This window comes from Cyprinodon variegatus, unplaced genomic scaffold (assembly GCF_000732505.1).
Source record: "Cyprinodon variegatus isolate N-32 unplaced genomic scaffold, C_variegatus-1.0 Scaffold733, whole genome shotgun sequence".
In the NCBI taxonomy this organism is placed as follows: domain Eukaryota; kingdom Metazoa; phylum Chordata; class Actinopteri; order Cyprinodontiformes; family Cyprinodontidae; genus Cyprinodon; species Cyprinodon variegatus.
This window is the reverse complement of record NW_015151186.1, coordinates 132,024-152,524: the sequence shown is the minus strand read 5'-3', so window position 1 is coordinate 152,524 and position 20,501 is coordinate 132,024. Positions and strand designations below refer to the sequence as shown.

General features: G+C 36.5%; 1 protein-coding gene across 4 annotated transcripts in view; it reads right to left on the bottom strand.

Annotated features, from left to right (window-relative positions):
• Positions 1 to 4,387: 4,387 nt before the first annotated feature.
• kank4 (KN motif and ankyrin repeat domains 4) overlaps positions 4,388 to 20,501 on the bottom strand; it is a 98,917-nt gene continuing 82,803 nt past the window's right edge. For all 4 annotated transcript variants that reach the window (XM_015395271.1, XM_015395272.1, XM_015395270.1 and 1 more), the window contains 7 exons: positions 18,071 to 18,164; positions 14,094 to 14,369; positions 13,596 to 13,680; positions 13,252 to 13,471; positions 13,038 to 13,180; positions 10,447 to 10,647; positions 4,388 to 5,358 (listed from right to left, as the gene is read on the bottom strand). In XM_015395271.1, the coding sequence (XP_015250757.1) occupies positions 5,251 to 5,358; positions 10,447 to 10,647; positions 13,038 to 13,180; positions 13,252 to 13,471; positions 13,596 to 13,680; positions 14,094 to 14,369; positions 18,071 to 18,164 (1,127 nt within the window). In that variant the 3' untranslated portion in view covers positions 4,388 to 5,250. The remainder of the gene's footprint in view (positions 5,359 to 10,446; positions 10,648 to 13,037; positions 13,181 to 13,251; positions 13,472 to 13,595; positions 13,681 to 14,093; positions 14,370 to 18,070; positions 18,165 to 20,501) is intronic.

Below are 20,501 nucleotides of genomic sequence, written 5' to 3'. Positions count from 1 at the left end.
ACCTTTCGTTTATAAACCCTTGGGGATACCTCCCTCCCCCCCAAAACCAGGTTAAGCAAGTCTAATAAAAAATTAATGTATGGATATGAATTCTTTGTGCCACAATTGTTCCTTCTCCTAACTTTAACCATTTTATATAATTATTGAGCCTAAGGCTTTCTCTAAATAATTACTGTTTAAATTTCTTAAGATTGGCTCGAACCCTTAACTAGAAATCAATCCCTTTCTGTTTTCCTTGGCTATAAATATGTGACACAGGTGTGACAACTATTGAGCACCATCCACATACCAACCACATGTCTGGAGGTGATGTCAGCAAAAAAAAAAAAAAAAATATATATATATATATATTTGTTACCTTTCAAAATGTGACGTGAGATGTTTGCTATAGTCTCCTGTGGCAGCAGGACCAATGTGCTTAGCTCAGATAAAAAAAAAAGAATCATCTTATTTTGCAACAATTACACCATGATGGTCAGACATGAAAAAGTGGATGAATGTATGAAAAGGTAGCCCATATCCACTGTTAAATATAGATGAGGGACATATAATGCCATGTCAACTCTTTGGAACACCGAGACATTACAGTAGCGGTCAAGGACTGGTGGCCTCTAATGGAAAACTGCAAATAAGTTACACTGCAAAAACGTAAAAATCTATTAAAATATGCGTATTTACCGTTAATTTGAGTTTGCGTTTGTTTTTTCCTATTTTAAATTGTCTTATTCCATTCGCAAAGTGTTTCACTTACCTGCTCAATAAAAAAAATGCACTTATTTTAAGAAAATTTACTTACTTAGATTTACATTTTTGCAGTGTAGCATGAGATCTTTATAGCAATGATCTTGAAGATTCGACGTTGTTTATCAGGTCCTAAATCCACCTTTACACATGTCCTGCTTAGATTACTGCTCAAAGATCCCTCTTATTTTATGAAATGTGACAAGAAAGGAAGTGCCCTCCAGTTTGCAAAGGGGAAATGTTCCTAGTTTTATCAATCAGAGGTTCCAAGAGTGATATGATACTAAAAAGCTGTAAAATTATGCCACTGCAATTACAATAGGATTTATTTATAGGCTTTTCACGCATTTTTACTAGTGTTGCCCCGATACCGATACCAGTATGGGACGGGGCCCCGATACTGCCCTAAAATGGTGGTATCGGTATCGGCGAGTACCAACAGAACCGATACCATTTTTAGAGCCATAAGTTTATTCAACTATTGTCACCCACTCCTGGTAGGCAATAAAAAGTTCTACTGGATTCACTTTGTATTAGATTTTTTTCCTGCTTCACAAAGGTAGGCAGCAGCTTGACAAAGCCATGATGGCAATTATTTTACATTATCATGGTATCGGTATCGGCCGATACTGCACAGCCAGGTATCGGGCATCGGTATCGGGGCCAAAAAATGGCATCGGCGCAACACTAATTTTTACCAGGAATTTATAACTAACAAGGAGAATGAACTAATTTATCATACCGAAAGCATTAACTGAGGTAAAAAAAAAAAATTTTTAAATCAGTGTATTGTTTTAATATTTGCTGAATTGTTACTTTGTTATCCCCTTTGATTGTGTAAACATTCCAGAATATTTGGCATCTTCTGTGGTCATTGGAGAAGGAATGTTTCATTGTAAACGTTTCATTAGACCACACTCCAGCATTGAAAAAGCCTCATCAGAAAAAAAAAACAAAAAAAACATTTATACATGGAAAATAAAACCTCGGCTCTAGAATGATAACAAGTATCCAATTAAGGCTATATCATTGTCCCATCGCCTTAACGATTTATGAATAACAATGTATTATTTTTTATTGCTTCTTATTGCAAACAAAACTCCCTGCTGAGGATTTTAATTTGTCAGATTAGATTTCTCTAAGTTATCGATACAACCTGATCAACTAAATTTTCTACTAGATGAGTCCTGCATCCCCTCACCATCACAGGGAAAAAATAAAAGACTCTCTCTCTATAGATATTTCTACACATACCCCAAGAGCTTGTGACTTTGCAAACATCTGATGTTAGTTTTGTCATCCGTGCATGATTAGTAAATGTTGCTACATTTTGTTTTTCATTTGATCGCATCACAACCAGGTCAACATTCATTGTGCAATCAGTATGTTCGGCATACATGATTAAATTCCAAATCAAACAAATCCAATCAAACAAACAAACCATAATGATTTTATATATATATATATATATATATATATATATATATATATATATATATATATATATATATATATATATATATACAGTAGCAGCAATTAGAAATGGCCCTTCCCATTCGAACCGCAGCCAAATGGCAGCCCACTTCCCTGCAAAATCCAGCAAAATCCCCCCAATTTCCAGCCACAGGAGTGACCCCCTCCTTCTCCTGGGCGTGCATATTTTTTTACTCTGACTCCCCTTTTTTACTAAATTACTAGGTCTGACCAGGAGATGAGGCTTTTCCGTAGATCGTAATGTCCAGAAATCATGAGAGAAAGAATTTTTTAGTACAAAGATTGATTTTTAACAAGGAATTGTAGGGGACCAGCCAAGGGCAAAGGAAAGTGGGGAAATTTTGAATGGCTACTACTGTATATATACAGTACAGTGAGGAACACATGTATTTGAGTACTCCCGCTTAGAAATCATGAAGGGGTCCGAAATTGTCATTGTAGGTGCATGTGTGAGCTGCGTAGGTGTGAGCTGGCCTGGTCTCCCCTAGGGGTCGCCCCAGAGCAGCTGGGGCAGGTGTGTGGATCGGGAAGTCTGGGCATCTCTGCTTAGACTGCTACCTCCACCACCCAGCCCCTTCCCCCGAAAACAGATGGAAGGATGGATGCTGCATGTGCAATGCAAGAGACATAATCCAAAAGCAGAATCCAAAAATCACAATTTATGATTTTTTTAAAATTAATTTGTAAGATATGGCAGCAAATAAGTATTTGAGCACCTGTCTATCAGCTAGAATTCTGACCCTTAAAGACCTGTTAGCCTGCCTTCAAAAAGTCCACCTCCTTTCTATTCATCATTCTAAATTAGATGCACCTGTTTGAGGTCGTTAGCTGCATAAAGACACCTGTCCACCCCATACAATCAATAAAAATCCTACTACTAACATGGTAATACTTACAGAAATACTTTGGTGAATCTTGTTCTGTGCATGTGTGGATCTTGTGTGGTTGCGTCAGTCATTCTGTGCGTCTGGGGATCTTGTCGTTTATGAGTGTGGATATTCTTGTGCATGTGTGAATCGGGCTGTGCATGTGTGGATCTTGTCCTGTGCATACTGAAAATTGAGACCGATCTAGCTCCATAAAAAAACTACAGGAAACGTTTGACCTCTATAATTGCAAACGACTAATGTACCAAATATTAATATTGATTTTTTTTCAGGTGATCAAATACTTATTTGCAGCTTACAATACAAATATACAAATAAATAGATAAAAAAATCATATATTTAATTTTGTTTTTATTTCTTTAGAATATGTCTCAGACATTGGACATGCACGCTAAGATGACAATTTCACATCCATCAATGATTTCGAAGTGGGAGAACTTGCAAAAGGGCAGGGTGTTCAAATACTTATTTTCCTCACTACTGTATATATACATGTATGTATATATATATATATATATATATATATATATATATATATATATTTATTTTTTTATTTTTTTTTTCCCATGTCACAAATTGTTGGTACCCCTCCTTTAATAAGACACCCAAAATAATGTTCATAGAAATAACTTGAATTTGATATACATATACTTATATATATACACTCACTCACACACACAGGTAGTCACTGTGCTGTTTGGTGACAAGGTGTGTATCACACTCAACATGGACAAGAGAAGGAAAATGAAAGTAGTGGTTGAAGAGATTAGAAATAAATAACACAATGATAGACAACGATGTTAACAGTAAAGGCTAGGACCATTTCCAAGCAGCTCTTTGGACAATAATTTTACATACATATACTTTTACATATTATTCAGAAATGTAAGATTCATGAGACTTTAGTCAACCTCCCTTGACGTGGCCACAGGAGGAAAATCTATGTGCAACAAAATCTTCAGTTGAGAATATAAAACGTTTTGTGCAGGCCTGTTTCATGATTTTTTTTTTTATTAATTCTATTCAGTATCATAGAATTTATTATATATTACTAAAATTTTATATATATTCTATATATATTGTATATTACTTTTGTCAGATTAAAATTATTTCTGCGACTATTGTGGGTGTTTCTTTTATTTAAGGTGGGGTACCAACAATTTTGTCCAAGGGAACATTTATTAGAAACAGACACGCACACACACACACACACACACACACACACACACACACACACACACACATATATATATATATATGTGTGTGTGTGTGTGTAATACTATATTTAAAACAGCCAGTATGGAGAGTAACTGTGTTAGCATGCAGCTCAGTACAATCTCTTGACTTTCTCAGCCTTAATATATTGTTATAAAAATACTAAATATCATTTTAGACTATACCATTTTTCTTCAATAATTCACAAATAATTAGCACTAATGAACCACATGGAAAAACATGAGCACTGTGGAGAAGTGGTTCAATATTCAATGTTACTTCTTTTATAACTCCTGGTTATATAGTCTCCTCTTGAGTTCGGTGGATGCATATATACTGTACACATACACAGTAAAAAAGGTGCAGTAGAAAATACAGTCTTTGTTTGTATGATCATAATATGTTAGAATAACACTCTATATATTATATGCTCTCAGTAATGGCTTATGTCCAACTATGAAAACAACAATGTCAATGGCGTTAAAGAAAATAGAAGCAATGTTATATTTAATATTTTTGGAAGGTAGATCATGTGCTTAGTATTTTGCTTTCAGAGTAAGTTTATATTAAGATGCAGCAGTTCAGAGGTTTCCCCCTGATTTTTTTTTTCCACCCTGTTCCCTGCTTAATCTGCTCTTGGCTGCAATTGTCACTACAGCAAATCTTCATATCAATTTAATTCAACTCCCAGTTAATCAAATGATTGGCAAAAAAACAACCCATAGGCCATTATAGGAGAGACTTAAAAGAAAAGCTCCATTCCCATCCCAGAGATCAAAAAGGCAGCTCCATGCTTGTCTTATGCAGCGTCAAAAACAGTTTTTAGCTTTCTTTCCCCCCTTCTGTTGGTGAGCAGATGATCATGGAAATAGAGGCAGTTGTTGACCTGGAATGGTTTGGAAAACTGTAGAATTCAGAGGAGGTCCGCAGCAGATCTGGGCTCAGACGCATGAGATTTTAGAAGATCCATGATGTCTTGATGAGCAGCTGCTTCTGCCACCGACAAGGCAGTGTGGCCATTCTGGGGAAGAGAGTAAAGAAGCTGTGTTGATTCACATTTAAATGTTGCAGTGGCTTCACTAATCCACACAGTGGTGGTGTTGGGCTAGTTTAGACGCAGCCGCTCCAAGAATAATTCACCTGCCCTAATTAAAGCTGGAGTGCAGTCTCATGTAAACCTTGTATTTGTATCTTTCCTAAAAGTCTTCAAGCTACTGAAAAGACCTGATGAACAAAACCAAAATAAAAAATAACCTTGTACACACAAATCATGTATCAAACAACTGCAACAAAACTGATACAGCTATACTGAGATCATTTAAATATAAAAAGTAAAAAAAACAAAAACAATGATGAGCTTAATTTTAACTCTAACATGACGATTACTGACATAATCTACAAATTACTAATCTGAAAAATAAATACCGACACATTCTTTTAGCACTCCGTATTCAATATTGTTAAGTATAAGTATAAATACTTTGTTTATATATTTATTTATTTGCTAATGAGAACCTTTTTTATCCAAATTCATGTTTATATGTAAACAATATATCTCGGATTTAGAATAGAACGCTGACAATACAAATAAAAAAACTAGTAGTACTAGTTTAGTAACTAGAAAAACATATGTGTCTTTAATCAAACAATTTTCAGAAATGGAGGATTTGGCGATAATTGAAGAAGAAGGTAAGAGTAACTGCATTTAGTGGAAACAAGTAAAAAGGTTTTGAATTAGCACTGAGAATATTTTTATTGTTGTGAGTTTATATAAAATAGATTGCCCGAAATCAAATCTACTAGTTTCTGTTTATATACAGGCTCTTAAAGCACTGCTGCATGGCTGACTGCAACACGAGGCTAGAAAAGTAGAATCTCCAGACTGACACGACCCATCCCTTTAAGAGGAATTGGGTTGTTAAAGGTTTTTCAGAATTTGCACAATATTTATTTTAATCATTTTTTCCTGGCCAATGGTCCATTTTAATATAAAAAGCATGCATCTGCATAAAGAATCCATTGGAAGTGGAGGGCTGAAAAAGTAGGTCCAATGCTCCTTGTGGTGACTAAAAGTAATAGCATCCATACTCATAAAATGTTTCAATTAAAGATATAGAGGATCTTTTATCATCTAAATAAGTGGTCCTCCTAATTGCCCATCATTCTGGTGATGTTTACGTAAGGCCGTCCTACGTGCTCGCCTTGTTAGCTAGAGGGCAGGTCTTTTAATAAAAACTTCCACAATACCTTTTTTTAAAAGGTACACACAATACCTTTATTTTAAAGACATCCTGCTAAAAAATATTATTAACTTATTTTTTTGCAATTACTAACTAAACTAACTAAATATTGCAAACGTCTGCATCACAACTAATTGGATATGGGGTGGGTGGAGAGTGGGAAAGAAACGGTTTTATGAAAAGTTACAACTAAAACTATAAGCATATTAAGATCATCAAATATATTTTCATTAGTGAAGATCCTACCGCACTATTTAAAGCAGCTGAGACCAAAGTGTTCCCTCAGAAGCTGAATAATCTGCATTTTAAAACTCTAATAAGGCAATACATCATATGTAGTTGAGGTGTTTATGAGCTATGTATTGCTTTTTGAACAATACTGCTGTACCCTACAGTTGGTTAGTAGTTTTCAACATCAATGTAACTGAGAATCTTGCATTATTATGGTTATTTGCTAACCATCATCAGCCACTGTTAATTAACGAGTAATTAGTTAGATACAAGGAAAACATCTGTATCACATCTGTTGAAAAGTTGAGTTGGAGGTTTCCAATCCTTTTTTTGTAATTAAGAGAAATAACAACCACTCAACAATAAATAAAACAACTGCGTTTTAAACCTGTTTTTTAGTTTTGCACAAAAAAAGCAACTAATCTTTCCTAATTTCTGCTTATGTACAAGCTTTCAGTAGTAGTTCGGCACAGATAGTCAAAAAATGGGCATTTACGAAACACATAGTCCTTTGCTTTGACTGCTGCAAAATTGTTAGATTTATTCATTGTTTCTGGAAGTTAGGCAGTGATGTGCTATTATAGTAAGCACTGTGTAACTAGAGGTATTGCTTCAAAACTGACAGTTCAAAAGCTTTATGATAAAAGTTTCCCCTGCAATGACTCAAATGCTACCAGTGTTCATAGCTTGTATTAAGTGTCTGAAATATAAAAGCACAGAAATAAGAAAACTTCTGCTGAAAAATTTGCTTTGTATTCTCCAGTCCGAATTCCCCGGTCAAAACACAGTAATATTTTTGCGTGCATGTTATCAAGCATTCAAACCATGCTGCTCTAGCAATTTAGTATAAATGAGACAGCTTATTACGAGCCTGTGACCTTGTGGTTAACGGTCTCTGTAACCTGCTGCTGGGAGTACAAATCTCTCCAAACACAAGCATTCAAAAACCCATCTTTTTACACCGGGAGAGGTGTTGTGTACTTGACACCGAGACATCAATCAAAACTAATAGAGCGGTAAATTTCCACAGATGACACCACAGACAATGTTCAGTAGTAATATTTGTAACTTCCTACATCTATCAAGCAGTGATTCATAGCAAGTTATTCCTCTAATCAAAGGCCTGATATAATAAATGTGAGCAGATGAAGCTGCATGCTGAGAGAAAAGTCACCCACAGGGGAAATTGTAGCTTCATTCCAGGGTGAATATTTTCCATCTCATTTTTTGTGTTCTGTTACAAAACAGATTGATTTAAATGCTTGTAGTGTAATTGAAAATGGTGCAGCTCATTTCCTCATATTGGAGAACAGGTTCACTTCAGCTGCTAAAAATAACATTTGTCCTCCCATTATATTATGCAGAAAAGCACTGACTAATGATACAAATAGTATTTGGATTGTGAGAGGTTTTAAATGTAGACCTTTGTGTATTTTTGTTCCTCTATACCAGGGATCTCCTTAGACATGCGGTAATGACTCTTTGTTACTTTGTCTAAAAAATGATAAAGAGCCATCAAATTGTTTGAATAATAAATCTATTAAAAAAATGCTAGTTAGTGTGCTGCCTAGCATTTCCTTTTTTGACTAATTAAGCTGAATTTCCCACATAAACTGACTCTAATTATAACAGAACAATAATGTTTTTTTTTGTAACATTTTAATTAATTTTCAGCAACCAATTAAAAATGTAGTTAAAGTCTTTTTACAAGTTTTTTCTTTCGTTTTAAGAATTTTAAAACCTAAAATCTGAAACAGCAGAATGATTATTGAAAAAAAATCTTTGTTAGATATTTATTAAATATAAGTTTTTTTCTCTCTTTAAGTAATGTTTGCAGCTCTAAATGAGTATTGTTAGCTGAACTGAATATAAGAATGTCTCCTTAGATTTTAAGGGCTGCAGACCCCTGTTCTATACCATACAGTTAACTATTATCTGGTTCCAGACTAAAATAGACACCATAGTATGCTGAGAGAAACTAAATAGAAATCACGTTTGTACCTTAAAACTTAACACCAAAGAAAGATGCCTGATGTCTTCTAACAAATGTGTCTGTTAAAATTGTATTAGTCTAACAGGAATGATGTGATCAGTTATCTAACTGAAAAAAATATATATATGATGGAGTAAAACAGAGAACTAAATTAGCCAAATGAATAATTAATTTTTCATGTATAAATACATCCTGATGGGAAATACAACTACATTCAATTTGAGACAAATGCTGAATCTTTCTCATCACTGTATTTTCTATGAGAGGTATTTCATGTCCTTGAGCTACGTTGCTCCCATTTCTTTCCTGTTTCAAGTATGCCATGCCTCACTGCCTCCACACTGGCCTTATAGTGACAGTGCAGGAATGTCTGGATCGTACATTGGCTTTATTGTCTGTGATTTATGCAGATGGCAAGGTTTCTTATCGATGCAGCAGTCCGTTTACATTTTACATTCAAATACCTTTTAAAGAAAATAAAAGTTAGAGTTCAGTCTTTATGTTGTATTCTAATTAATTATGAAATGTAATGTAATGTATGTAATGAAATGCTTTTAACTAAAGTGTTAAGGTACCTCTTTAAGAGTTGAATTTCACACCAGTCTGAAGGCATTTGGTCCCACTCTAAATTAATGTTAAATTAACTCTCTACATAGTGTATATCTAACTCAAGTTGTTGTTGCAATGTACTTTGACACCACATATTTAACACTGGAATTTACTTGGGTCATCTTTGTTTTTAAGTTCTTGCTGTCATTTGTAAATCAGATTTCTCTTAAGAAAAGAATCCCTGTAGAAATAAATACAAACATTTAAAATATTTTCTCACTAAAACTAATTTTACTATTTTATCAATCAATTTTAAAATGATGATGGTTGATATACTTCTTCTAGCATCTAATATTAACAGTTAGAAAAGTTTGTGCTCTGGCTTTCCCAATCCTGCAGGTTCCATGACAAACAGAGGTTAAAAGTTCAGAAGGATGGAACCGAACTAATTTGCTGTAATCTGTTTCATCCACTCTTATCTGCTTAAAGTCTGGCCTCATCCCGGGCCGAAAGGAACATGCCTCTCCATGTCAGTGAAAACATTGTTTCCTGTTAAAAGGATTCTTGCATGTCTGTGCTTCTTCTTAGTGAAATTTTCAGCCCTTTACTGATGTTAGATAACTGAGCATTTTTCACTGAAGGGTGTCCCTCCCAGAGATTGCTGTCTTTAGTAAAACCAGGTAATGTGTACTGTTCATATCATGTGTTTGATGAGAGCAGAACAATCTGATTTGTGTGTTTCTAACCTGGTGCTTGCAGATCAGGAACCTTCAGGCAGAATATTGCATGTTTTTATAGACAGAAAGTATAAAGTTGGGTTGTTTGTTTGCTTTGTGTATGTTCAGTAACTTCATGTTCACTTCCCACATGCAATACACCGGTTTAGATACTCTTCAAAAAGGACAGTAATTATTGTTATGAGAGATAAAAATAAAACCACTTTTTTTTTAAATCTTATTAGTAATAATGGGATCTGACAGCTGTTCTGAGAAATTTGCTATTTCAGGAGCAAATCAGATTTTAATCCACCTTTCAAAGCTGTTTTATAGTGGACTTTTTACAGCATATTTCACAGCTTTCAGAAATAAGAGCGTACCTTATCTGTTAGCCCAGTATCACATCGACCTGTCTCCAGCAGCAAACATGCAATGTGCGTGTGTCCATGCTCAGAGGCACACATCAGGGCTGTAGATCCCTCGCTGTCCTGTGCATTTACATCTGCGCCGCAACTCAGAAGCAGCTTCACCATGGCAACGCGGCCATGGCTCACTGCAAGCATGAGTGCGGTCTGGCCAGCCTGGAGAAAGCGAGAAAGAGAGAAGGAGGCAGATTAGAATTAGAAGTTAGCAGAGGGCAGATATGAAAATAAGATATGGAGGAGGGAATGAAGTCTGAGAATGTGGGCGAAGGTGAGGAGGGGATGAAAACTATAAGAGACAGTGGTTGCTTTATGAATATCCAGTTCAGTTGATGAGAAAAACACCTACAGTATCTTGAAGAATTTTGTAAAAAATATATAAATATCAGTTATCAATCCATTTTCTTCTCCAGTGTATGCTGGCGTGGCCTAAGAACGGCTGGTGCCTACCTCCTGCAGTCCTTGAGCAAGAGGCATGGCAGAACCTTCAGAGGTTGCCAGTCTATCACAGGGAAACCCTGAGATACACCAGACAAACTAATGTTGTGATTTGTTTACAAGTTTTCCTATGCTTTGAAGGAAGTGTGGGTAACACAGGGAACCTAGTCCAGGATTTGAACTAACTTCAACATGCAAGGCTAGAGTGTTTACAAACGCACCCAAACGTAGCCTTAAATATCACTTATTTTATTTCAAAGTATGGTTTAAACCTTTGCTCTAAATTCACCATGTGCAGCAAACACTGCTGTTCTGTGCTGATGTTAATAATTGTTGATTATTCCTGCACAGCAGACTCTGATGACACCTCCACTAAATAGCTTTCCCCTCTTGATCTTTTATGTGATCAAATGGGATTAGAGGACATAGGAGAGTGATAAGTCTTATAATAAGTCTTATGAAAACCTTCTATTTTGAGTTGCACTAAAAAAATAAACTGCTATATATTCCTAGAAAGCTTCCTATGTTAAAAAAAAAAAAAAACTTCTGCCTCTGAGGAATATAATTTAATTTCCTGCATGGGTTCTTGAAATATACTGTTGTTTGCAACAATGAAATGAAGACATATAGAGAGCATTGAGTTTTTGCTGTTACTGTTTCATGGAAAAGTGGTTCTGAGCACTACCTGAAACTTTCTCTTCTCTTAGGTGTGGTGGCAAATCTACTTCAAGCTTATTACATGGCTGAAGCATCAGACTTTTAAATATAAAGCCTTAAATGGCCAAGCTCCACTTTATATCCAGGATCTGATCATTATATACAGTATGTTCCTAACAGAGAACTATGCTATCAAATTACAGGTTGAATAGTGGTTCCTAGAATTTCTAAAAGTAGAATGGGAGGCAGATCTTTTAGTTATCAGGCTGCTCTCCTGTGGAACCAACTACCAGTTTTAGTTGGTGAGGCAGACACCCTGTATACTCAGGTTATCCTGAACTGTCTCTATAATTACAGTAGTAGCCATTCAAAATGTCCTCGTTTTCGAATATGGGCCATTGGTTGGTCCTTGGCAAGTCCCATACAATTCCTTTTTAAATATCAATCTTTGCATCAAAATATTCTTTCTGTCCTGATTTGTGGATACTAAGATCTAAAGAGAAGCGTTATCTCCTGGTATCGACCCAGGTATTTGGCTGGCGTTTGACTGGGAAGGGCCAATTTGAATGGCTGCAACTGTATGATGCTATAGGCTTAGGCCGCTTGAGGACATAGGGACCACTTTTGATCATTGTACTTAATGTTATCTCTATTCTCCCATTCTGCAGTAATTGTTAGTTCAATCTCTAATGTTATGTTCTCTCTGCTTTTTCTTCAAGTAGTTTCATCTGGTCTATTCCTGTTTGGCTGTGACACCATCCTGGAAAGAAATATTAGCTGTGCTGCTGGCATCGACACCATTGTTTATAGATATTCATGCTCGGCCTGTTTTTCTATGTAGTCCTGTTTCTCGTACTGTGACTGTACAGTATGTGCTCTCTTTCATCCTCTGACATGGGAGCTGGCTCGGAGCTCATCTGCCTGGCTGTGTCTTTCCTGGCCTGTGCATCTGGTTGACAGTTGCCTTTTGTATATCTGTTTTTTTCTCTATGTCTGCTTCTGTCTCCTTGAACCCCAGTCAGCCTCAACAGATGGCCATTCACACTGAGCCTGGTTCTGCTGGAGGTTTTTCCTGTTAAAGGGAAGTTTTTCCTCTTCACTGTCGCTACAAGCATGCTTGGTGTGAGGGATTGCTTTCGAGTCGGTGAGTCAATAAAATTTCCTTAGATAGAAAGCTTTGAACCAATCTGACTATGACTATGATCCTGGTGAAGTGTCTCTGTAAAGTGCTTTCAGATGACATATGTTGTGAATTGGTGCCATATAAATAGACTGAATTGAATTGAATTGAAGGGCTGGAGTGAGAAAGTCTTACTCCTGTTAAGTGTAATATCACTAAAATTAAATGCCTCTGCAATTTAAAATTTGTGGTCTGTTGATCTGGGGTGATAACAAGGTTAAGGCAATTAATTGTGCAGCTCTAATATGTATAGATGATAAATGCATGAGCTTACCTGTCTGGAGCGTGCATTAACATCACCAAGTTTTAGCAGCTGCTCAGCTACCTCGAGATCATCGGGGCTCTCAGCAGCCGTCAGGGCAGCCAGCATCACTGGAGTATAGCCTGCCTTATTCACATTGTCTGTTTCACAAAGACCTAGAAGAATGCAAGAACAATTAGATTGAATTTAGCTTTTTTTCCAAGCAAGTGTGTCAGGTTCAACTTACCTGTGTCCAGCAAGAGCTTGACCACAGGAAAATTAGAATGCGACACACTGTAGTGCAGAGCCATATTCCCATTGCCGTCAGTCAAATTAACAACATATGGCAGGAGAGTGGGGGTGGTTAGTCCCACTTGTCTCAGGTATAATCTGACTGTATCTGCCTGGGAGTCTCTCTGACTGGAGACCCTGAACCACTCCTGATAGAGCACCACTAGCACTTGACGCTGTGGAGAGAAATAAAAATCTTTGGATTATGAAGAAAAAAGTACATTTTTTTAGATATGTTTTATAATTTGATTTTAAAAAAAAGAGTAAAATTAATAGCAAACTCTGTAGGTAATCCCCTACCATTTCTTTATCTGGAGACGAAACTTCTTCCATTCGATCCTTTACATACATGCAAGCGTCAATGAATCCTTTGTTAACCTTTTCCCTACAAAAACACGACACATTAAATAATAGCTTTAATCAGTAGGCACGTAAAACATCTGTTCTTTCCTGCTGTTTTCTAACCAGCCTGTTCCCCTAGTTTTCAGTGTAGAAATAGGATAACGCCAGTTTGCATTGTTGCTGAGTAATTCTAGTTGACCAATACTAAGCTGTTGGCTCATTATATAAAATCCAAAATAAATGCATTTAAAGTTTCAGATGCAGCATGAAAACATGGAAAAGGAAACTGGGTCTGAATAGTTTTTGAATATTCAATACTACATTATATTATACATTCAATATATAGTATATGAATAACTGTATTATTTATATCTGTAATTAAACTTGCGGGTGGAAATATTTAGTAAAACTTTGCTTGACAGGCAGCAGGATCCAGAGCTCTTGTCACAGTCTCACCTCTCAGCTTCTTCCTCCTGGAGAAGCTCGTGGCCACATTCTAAATCCAGCAGGCCACTCTCAACGTCTTTATCTACATCAGCTCCTCTTTCGGCAGCAGGAGCAGCAGCACCAGACTCTGCATCAGCCCCCTGGACTTCTCCTACTTCCTCAGACTCCTTGTCTGCATCCTTCTCCACCACAACTTCTGATTTTTCCTTCTCCTCCACCTCTACTTTTGACTTCTCCTCTGACTTCTCATCTCCACTGGAGTCCTCGCTTGATGTTGTCTCGTAGCTAGAAGAGAAAAATATAAATGTTTACCAACACGTTTGTTTTTAAAAAGATGAGTGATAATTAAAATATTATTTTAAAAAGAATAAAATATTTTACTGCATATGCAAATACCAGACATAATAGGTGTGGAAATAAGACTGATATGAAGGCAGCCACATCAGAGATAATTCAAAGTTACCTTCAGCCTAAATACTAATCAAGTATTCATCAACAGAAGCTTGTTTGCCTTTGTAGCCTGGACCTCAACATCGTACTGCACCCCCCAGTTTAATTAACTACATGCATAATTATCCATAGGAATGTTTGTGCACACTCATACGCAACCTAAGACAAAAACTACCTTGTTCCTAGAGGCAAGGCTCTACATTTAAAGCTTTGGTGGACGCCGGAGGAGTGTGTATGCCTGTGATCCCTAAGGTGAATCATGAAGGCACCACTGTAAGGCCAGTGATCAGATAAGTCTTACCATGAATACCATTGATTCATGATTATTTGAACATGCATGCACAGCAGTCGTTGGACCACAGCATTCCACTGATTCTTGAGGAGCTCAAGACGGCAGAGATAGGGTAGATGATCTGAATAGATGGAATGCAGACAGCAGCCCACTTCCTGGTTTGGGGAGGAGTCTCAAGATTGTTTTGTTTGTTTGGCTAAATGCCAATGACACTGGCATGGAGGGAATTTAGTTTAATGAGAAGGAAGGAAGGAAGGAAGGAAGGAAGGAAGGAAGGAAGGAAGGAAGGAAGGAAGTTTTTTACTTTTATTTTCACATGGTGCTGCATGGTGGTGCAGTTTCTAGTGCTCAGGGTCTTACTGCGTGGAATTTGCATGCATGAATGGGTTTTCTCCAGGTACTCCGGTTTCGTCCCACAAGCAAAAAAACATGACTGTTAGGTTAATTCGCTTCTTTAGGTGTGTTTGTGTGTCCTTGGTTGTGCGTCTATGTGTTGCCCTGCAACAGCCTGGCGACCTGACCAGGTTATACCCCATCTTTCACCAATACACTGCCAGAGATAGGCACCGGCCCCACCCAAAAACTGACAGAAAAAGAAGGAAAAGAGGGATACTTTAACATTTTAATTTTCATAATTTTAATTTTATGTCAGAGATTATATTTTTTCCCCAAATGTTTTTCATATTAAATTTTACAAAATGTATTATGTTCCAATGTTGTTTTCCAGATCACATTCACTTATGGGGTCAGGTTGTAAGTATGTAAGTAAGTAAAACGAAAAACAAAAATTAATATGAAAACTACATTTCAAAACTTCGAAATAATAAACAATGAGAAGAGGGAACAATTAGAGTCAAAACAATTTTTTTTTATATATTTTTCAAAGTTTCATATCTGAAACGCATTTCCCTGAAATTTCAATTAATAAAAGGTGTTTTTATTTTTTCAAATTTCCATTTACAAATAGTGTTCTTTGCTTTCTCCATTATTTGAACAAACTTCACTCCATACACCTGTTAAATGTTATTTAGAGTTATCTGCAGTGCATGAAGAGAACAGGGATGGAAGTCAAAGTTGATAATAGTGATAATTGTTTATAATATTGATAATATTAATGAAGGCAAGTAAATGTTGGAGTACTGTATATGTGCACTTCAGTTTATAACAGCGAGGAAGGAACTAGACTTACATGAGAACAATCTGAAACAACACAGAAGAGGTGAGCAGGTCATGAAACATTGAGGCTCAGGAATGTAAGACCAAGAATGCAGGAGTTAAATAAATTTACACACAGCAGCTATTTCCTTGACTTGCAGCACATAATACCTCTCAGGAATTTCAAAGGAGAAAAGAAAGCCCTGAGAAAAATGCACTTATGTGGGATAGCTGTGGATGTAAGGTATTGAAAGTACTCAGGTTGTTTTCCTAATAAAATGGGATATCAATCAGATAAAAAGCTGGGGAAAAAATTACATGTCTCAATTTAAAGGCACACAGTGTAACTTTTGGCCACAAGGGGCCAAAGGTCCAGTACCTGTAACTTTCACATCAAGCGCTTAATGGCCACAAACCGCGCAGTACTGTTGCAAAAGTCAACAGTCAGCCAGGCAACCTCCCATGTCTTTTGATTGGGGGCCCGCTAGGTGCATAGGTTCAGCTCAGAGGGCATGAAAAATGCTGCTGCTCTCTGGAGAGCACCTCCGGGACAGGCTACTGTGCAGAGGACCAGCGGTGGAGCTCCAGTGAAGAGTCATTTGGTCAGACAGTGCGTTCTTCCAGGTCAAATGACCAGGCCAACAACGGTGCATCTTCTTCCAACTTACATAGACGTTTTTCTACTCATAAAGCACTTAATTATATACACCTACCTTATTGCTTTTTAATACAAATAACTCACCAGTTATTAGTACTGATGAAAACTTCTTTCTAAAGTTCAAACCAACTTTTCTGTTGGTTTCAGAAAGAAATGTGTCAAAATTTTCAGAAAGTGATCATTTTCCTCATTTTTTCCACACAAATAGCTCAGAGGTTTGGAGAAAGTAGTCCGAAAGAAACCGAAAACATCCAGTGAGTAAGAATTGTCAGGCAGGTTCATGACCATTCAAACTAAAAGTAGTTCAATGATAGTTCACATGTTACAACCAAACTAGGCCAACTACTCTCTCTGAATATGCAAGATGCTGATCCTTGAGGCAGTTAGTAAATCTGATCAAAATGGTTTGTTCAATACAACAGGTCCACTACATTTCCAGGGCCTCATTACACATTAGCAAGGTCAAAGAAGGACTCTTTTTGATATTGGGGAAAGCATGAATGCATTTTGCTTGATGCATAATGAAAAAATATGGTAAATTAGAATTAAGGAGCGTTTCTGACACATTGTTTAATCTATATAGGAAATTATTAGTGCAGTTATAAAGATGAATGGGAGTCCTGCAGAGTATTGAAAAGATATACCTAATTCAGTGACTAATAAGTGTATATTCCAAGCAGATCCACACTTTTTACAAAAGACTTTACCAACAGACACAAATTCACCTGGTCTCATCACGAAATATACCTGGAAAGCATACATCAAAAACGAGAGGGATCTAAAATGACTATAACACCCATTGGTGGCTGCTGTCCTTACACTATCCCGGAGGGGGAGCTCATCCACCATCCAGACACTCATATTACCAATTTGTATGAGAAAGCCAATTCATTTATTCAGCACCCATAGCTCAGGACCTATCTGATGGTTGGAATGTAAAGCAGTCTTTTGACTCAACTTCATCTCCATTTAAACAGAGGAGAGAGCATATCCATCACTAATCTCCTTATCTGCCAACAAATCTCTTAAGTTCCGCTTTGCAGTCATCCATTGCAGGTAAAGGCTTACCAGGCCACAAGATAGTAGTCCACTTAAAAACAGATTGCTCTCAAGATGAAATCCTCTTTCTGGTCTTTCTGATTTAAAACTGTGAGCATATATTTAGTGAAAGCCAATCTTTCATTCATGCTGTTTCATCCTAAACTTAAAACTGTCCATGTAATGTCTGAGAGTGACATTTTTATGAAGCCAATAGAGGCACTTTAAAGCTGCCTAGAGTGAAAATCTCCTGACTATGCCTAAGTAGTATTTTGGAGTCACTCCATTTGTACAATGTCCCACAGACCTACAAATTAAAATATACACCAGGCCTTACTGTAGCATGCAGAAACAAATGCATCAGAAGTTGGATGGTAATAAAGGGATTTTTACCCTCCATTCACCCCAACAAACTTCAGATTTTTCTTGGCTCCCTTGCTTCCCTGCTTGTCAGCAACACCATCTTTCTTCATAATCGATTTGAGACCTGGTGAAGAGAAAGGAGGAAAGAAAAAACAAGAAGTGAGAAAAGTATGTTTCTTTAAATCTTACTTCTGTCTTCAAACACTGAACTGCAAATGATTTTTAAACTATTTTTTTCTTAAAATTCAGCTTGTTGTTTTATTGTAAATAGAAGCAACACAACGACTTTGCTAGTGTTTTTCTATGCAAAGTAAAATGCCTTTTTTTATTTCCAGTGAGTTTCAAAATTATGTTGTTAATAAACCTCTAACCAATAGCGTTGATTTTACAGTATGTCTCACTACAACCACAAACTTCAACTTATTTTACTGGGATTTTAGAACCTAGACCAACATTAAGTAATGCCTTATTTTAATGTGTAATAAACAAAATGAGTAGTTCCTTTTTTGTTTGTTTGTAATTTCAACAACTGAACTTTAAAAAATGTGTATCTGTTTTAAGAACGCTTTTTATTACCTATAAATCCAGTACTACAGGTACCTTAAGAAGTTTCCTAATCATTAAACAGAGTCTATCAGGGTGTACAGAGTGTGATCTCAGTATCAGTGCAGCTATTGTGTTAAGGCCTCAAAACATGTCTATAAAGCTTCCTAAAAACAAAGAAAGCATTATTTATAGAGGTAGCCGTGAGGCAGTGGTATCTCTAGAGGTCTTCACAGGTCAACAGCTTTGTCATGCACTCCACATATCTGGCCTTTACAGAAAAAGAAGCTTTGGTGAAATGAGAAGAGAGTCAACCCGTTGGAATTCATACAGAATACCATTGTACTTGGAAACAAATTTGAATATTCAACCATAAATAGCTTTTTTGATATGGCATTTAAATGACAGGTCCTGATCAGAAATAACACCAAGATTTTTTTATCTATTATCTGAGATCAGTTTAATCCCATCCAAATGAAGTGACAGACTAACCAGCCTTTTTTTCAAAGACTCTGGTCCAAAGACTATAACCTCTGTTTTTTCTGCATTCAGGAGAAGAGAGAGTCATCCAGGTTTTTATATCTTCAAGACATCCCTATAATCTATGTAATGGGTTAGCTCCATCTGGATTTATAGACAGATACAGCTGAGTATTATCAGCATAAAAGTGGAATTAATCCCATTCCGTCTAATAATTCTACCGATTGGGAGCATATATATATATAGTAAACAGAGTTGGTCCTAGCACTAATCTCTGTGGTACTCCACAGGTAACTCTTGAGCATGAGGAAGATTTGTAATTAATGTAAACAAACTAGAATTGGTCAGATAGATAAGATTTAAAACAGTCTCGTGCTGTTCTTTTAATTCCTACAAAATATTCAAGTCAAGAATATTATGATCAACTGTATCGAATGCAGCACTGGATCAAAGCAGTCTAAACCCGGTTCAGATTCTATGGCTACCTCAGATGCTGCCTCACCTAACAGAGACAAACCATGTGCGGAAAGAGTGCTAATGTGATCTTATTTTTAATAGGATCAATCGTATTTATAAAGAATCCCATAAAAACATTACTGCTAAGAGCAGGTGGAATGAACGGTTCAACTAAGCTATGGCTCTCGATGAATTTGTCAACTGTATTAAAATTATTCTTATTCTCTTCTATTAATGAGGAGAAATATGCTGCTCTTGCTTTATGAAGGGTCCTCTTATACAGCAGTAAACAATTTTCCAGACAAGGTACAGTAGGATTCCCATAGGCATGTGGAGCGGGATTTTCTCTCCAGTTTCCTAGTATTTTGCTTCAGAGTGCGCAGCTCTGCATTAAACCAGGGAGCAAATTTTCTATCTTTTAAGTTTTTCTTTTTCAAAGTAGCTGCGTTGTCTAAGGCAGTATGCAGAGAACTAGCAACCCCATCAACAAAATCATCAACCTGGGAAGGGGAATAAACTTAACTTTTGCCCACTGCAGCACTGCTTAGTGACAAAGAGGAGAAAGTGAAACAGATCATTTAAAATTTATAACTGCGCTATCTGATAATGATCTGCTAAAGTGAAACCTTCTTTTGGGGGAGGAGAACTCTATTAAAATAATCCCAAAGGTTAGGTTTGACCTTCAGGTTAACCTTAAGGTTAAAATTTAATGGGTTGCTCCTTGGCATCAGGTGCAACTCTGGTAAAATATCATTAAAATCCATCCATAACCTTTAATGTTATCCTGTACACAGAAAGACAAACACACAAACTCTCCTAAAAACAAAACTTTTTTGGCTGAGGTAACTTAGGTATAGTTGGGGAGGTTCTTTTTCCGGGTGGATCATCAAAATTACTGGTCTTCCTAATTGTCAATGATTCTGGTGATATACACACACACATATACAGTATATATATATATATATATATATATATATATATA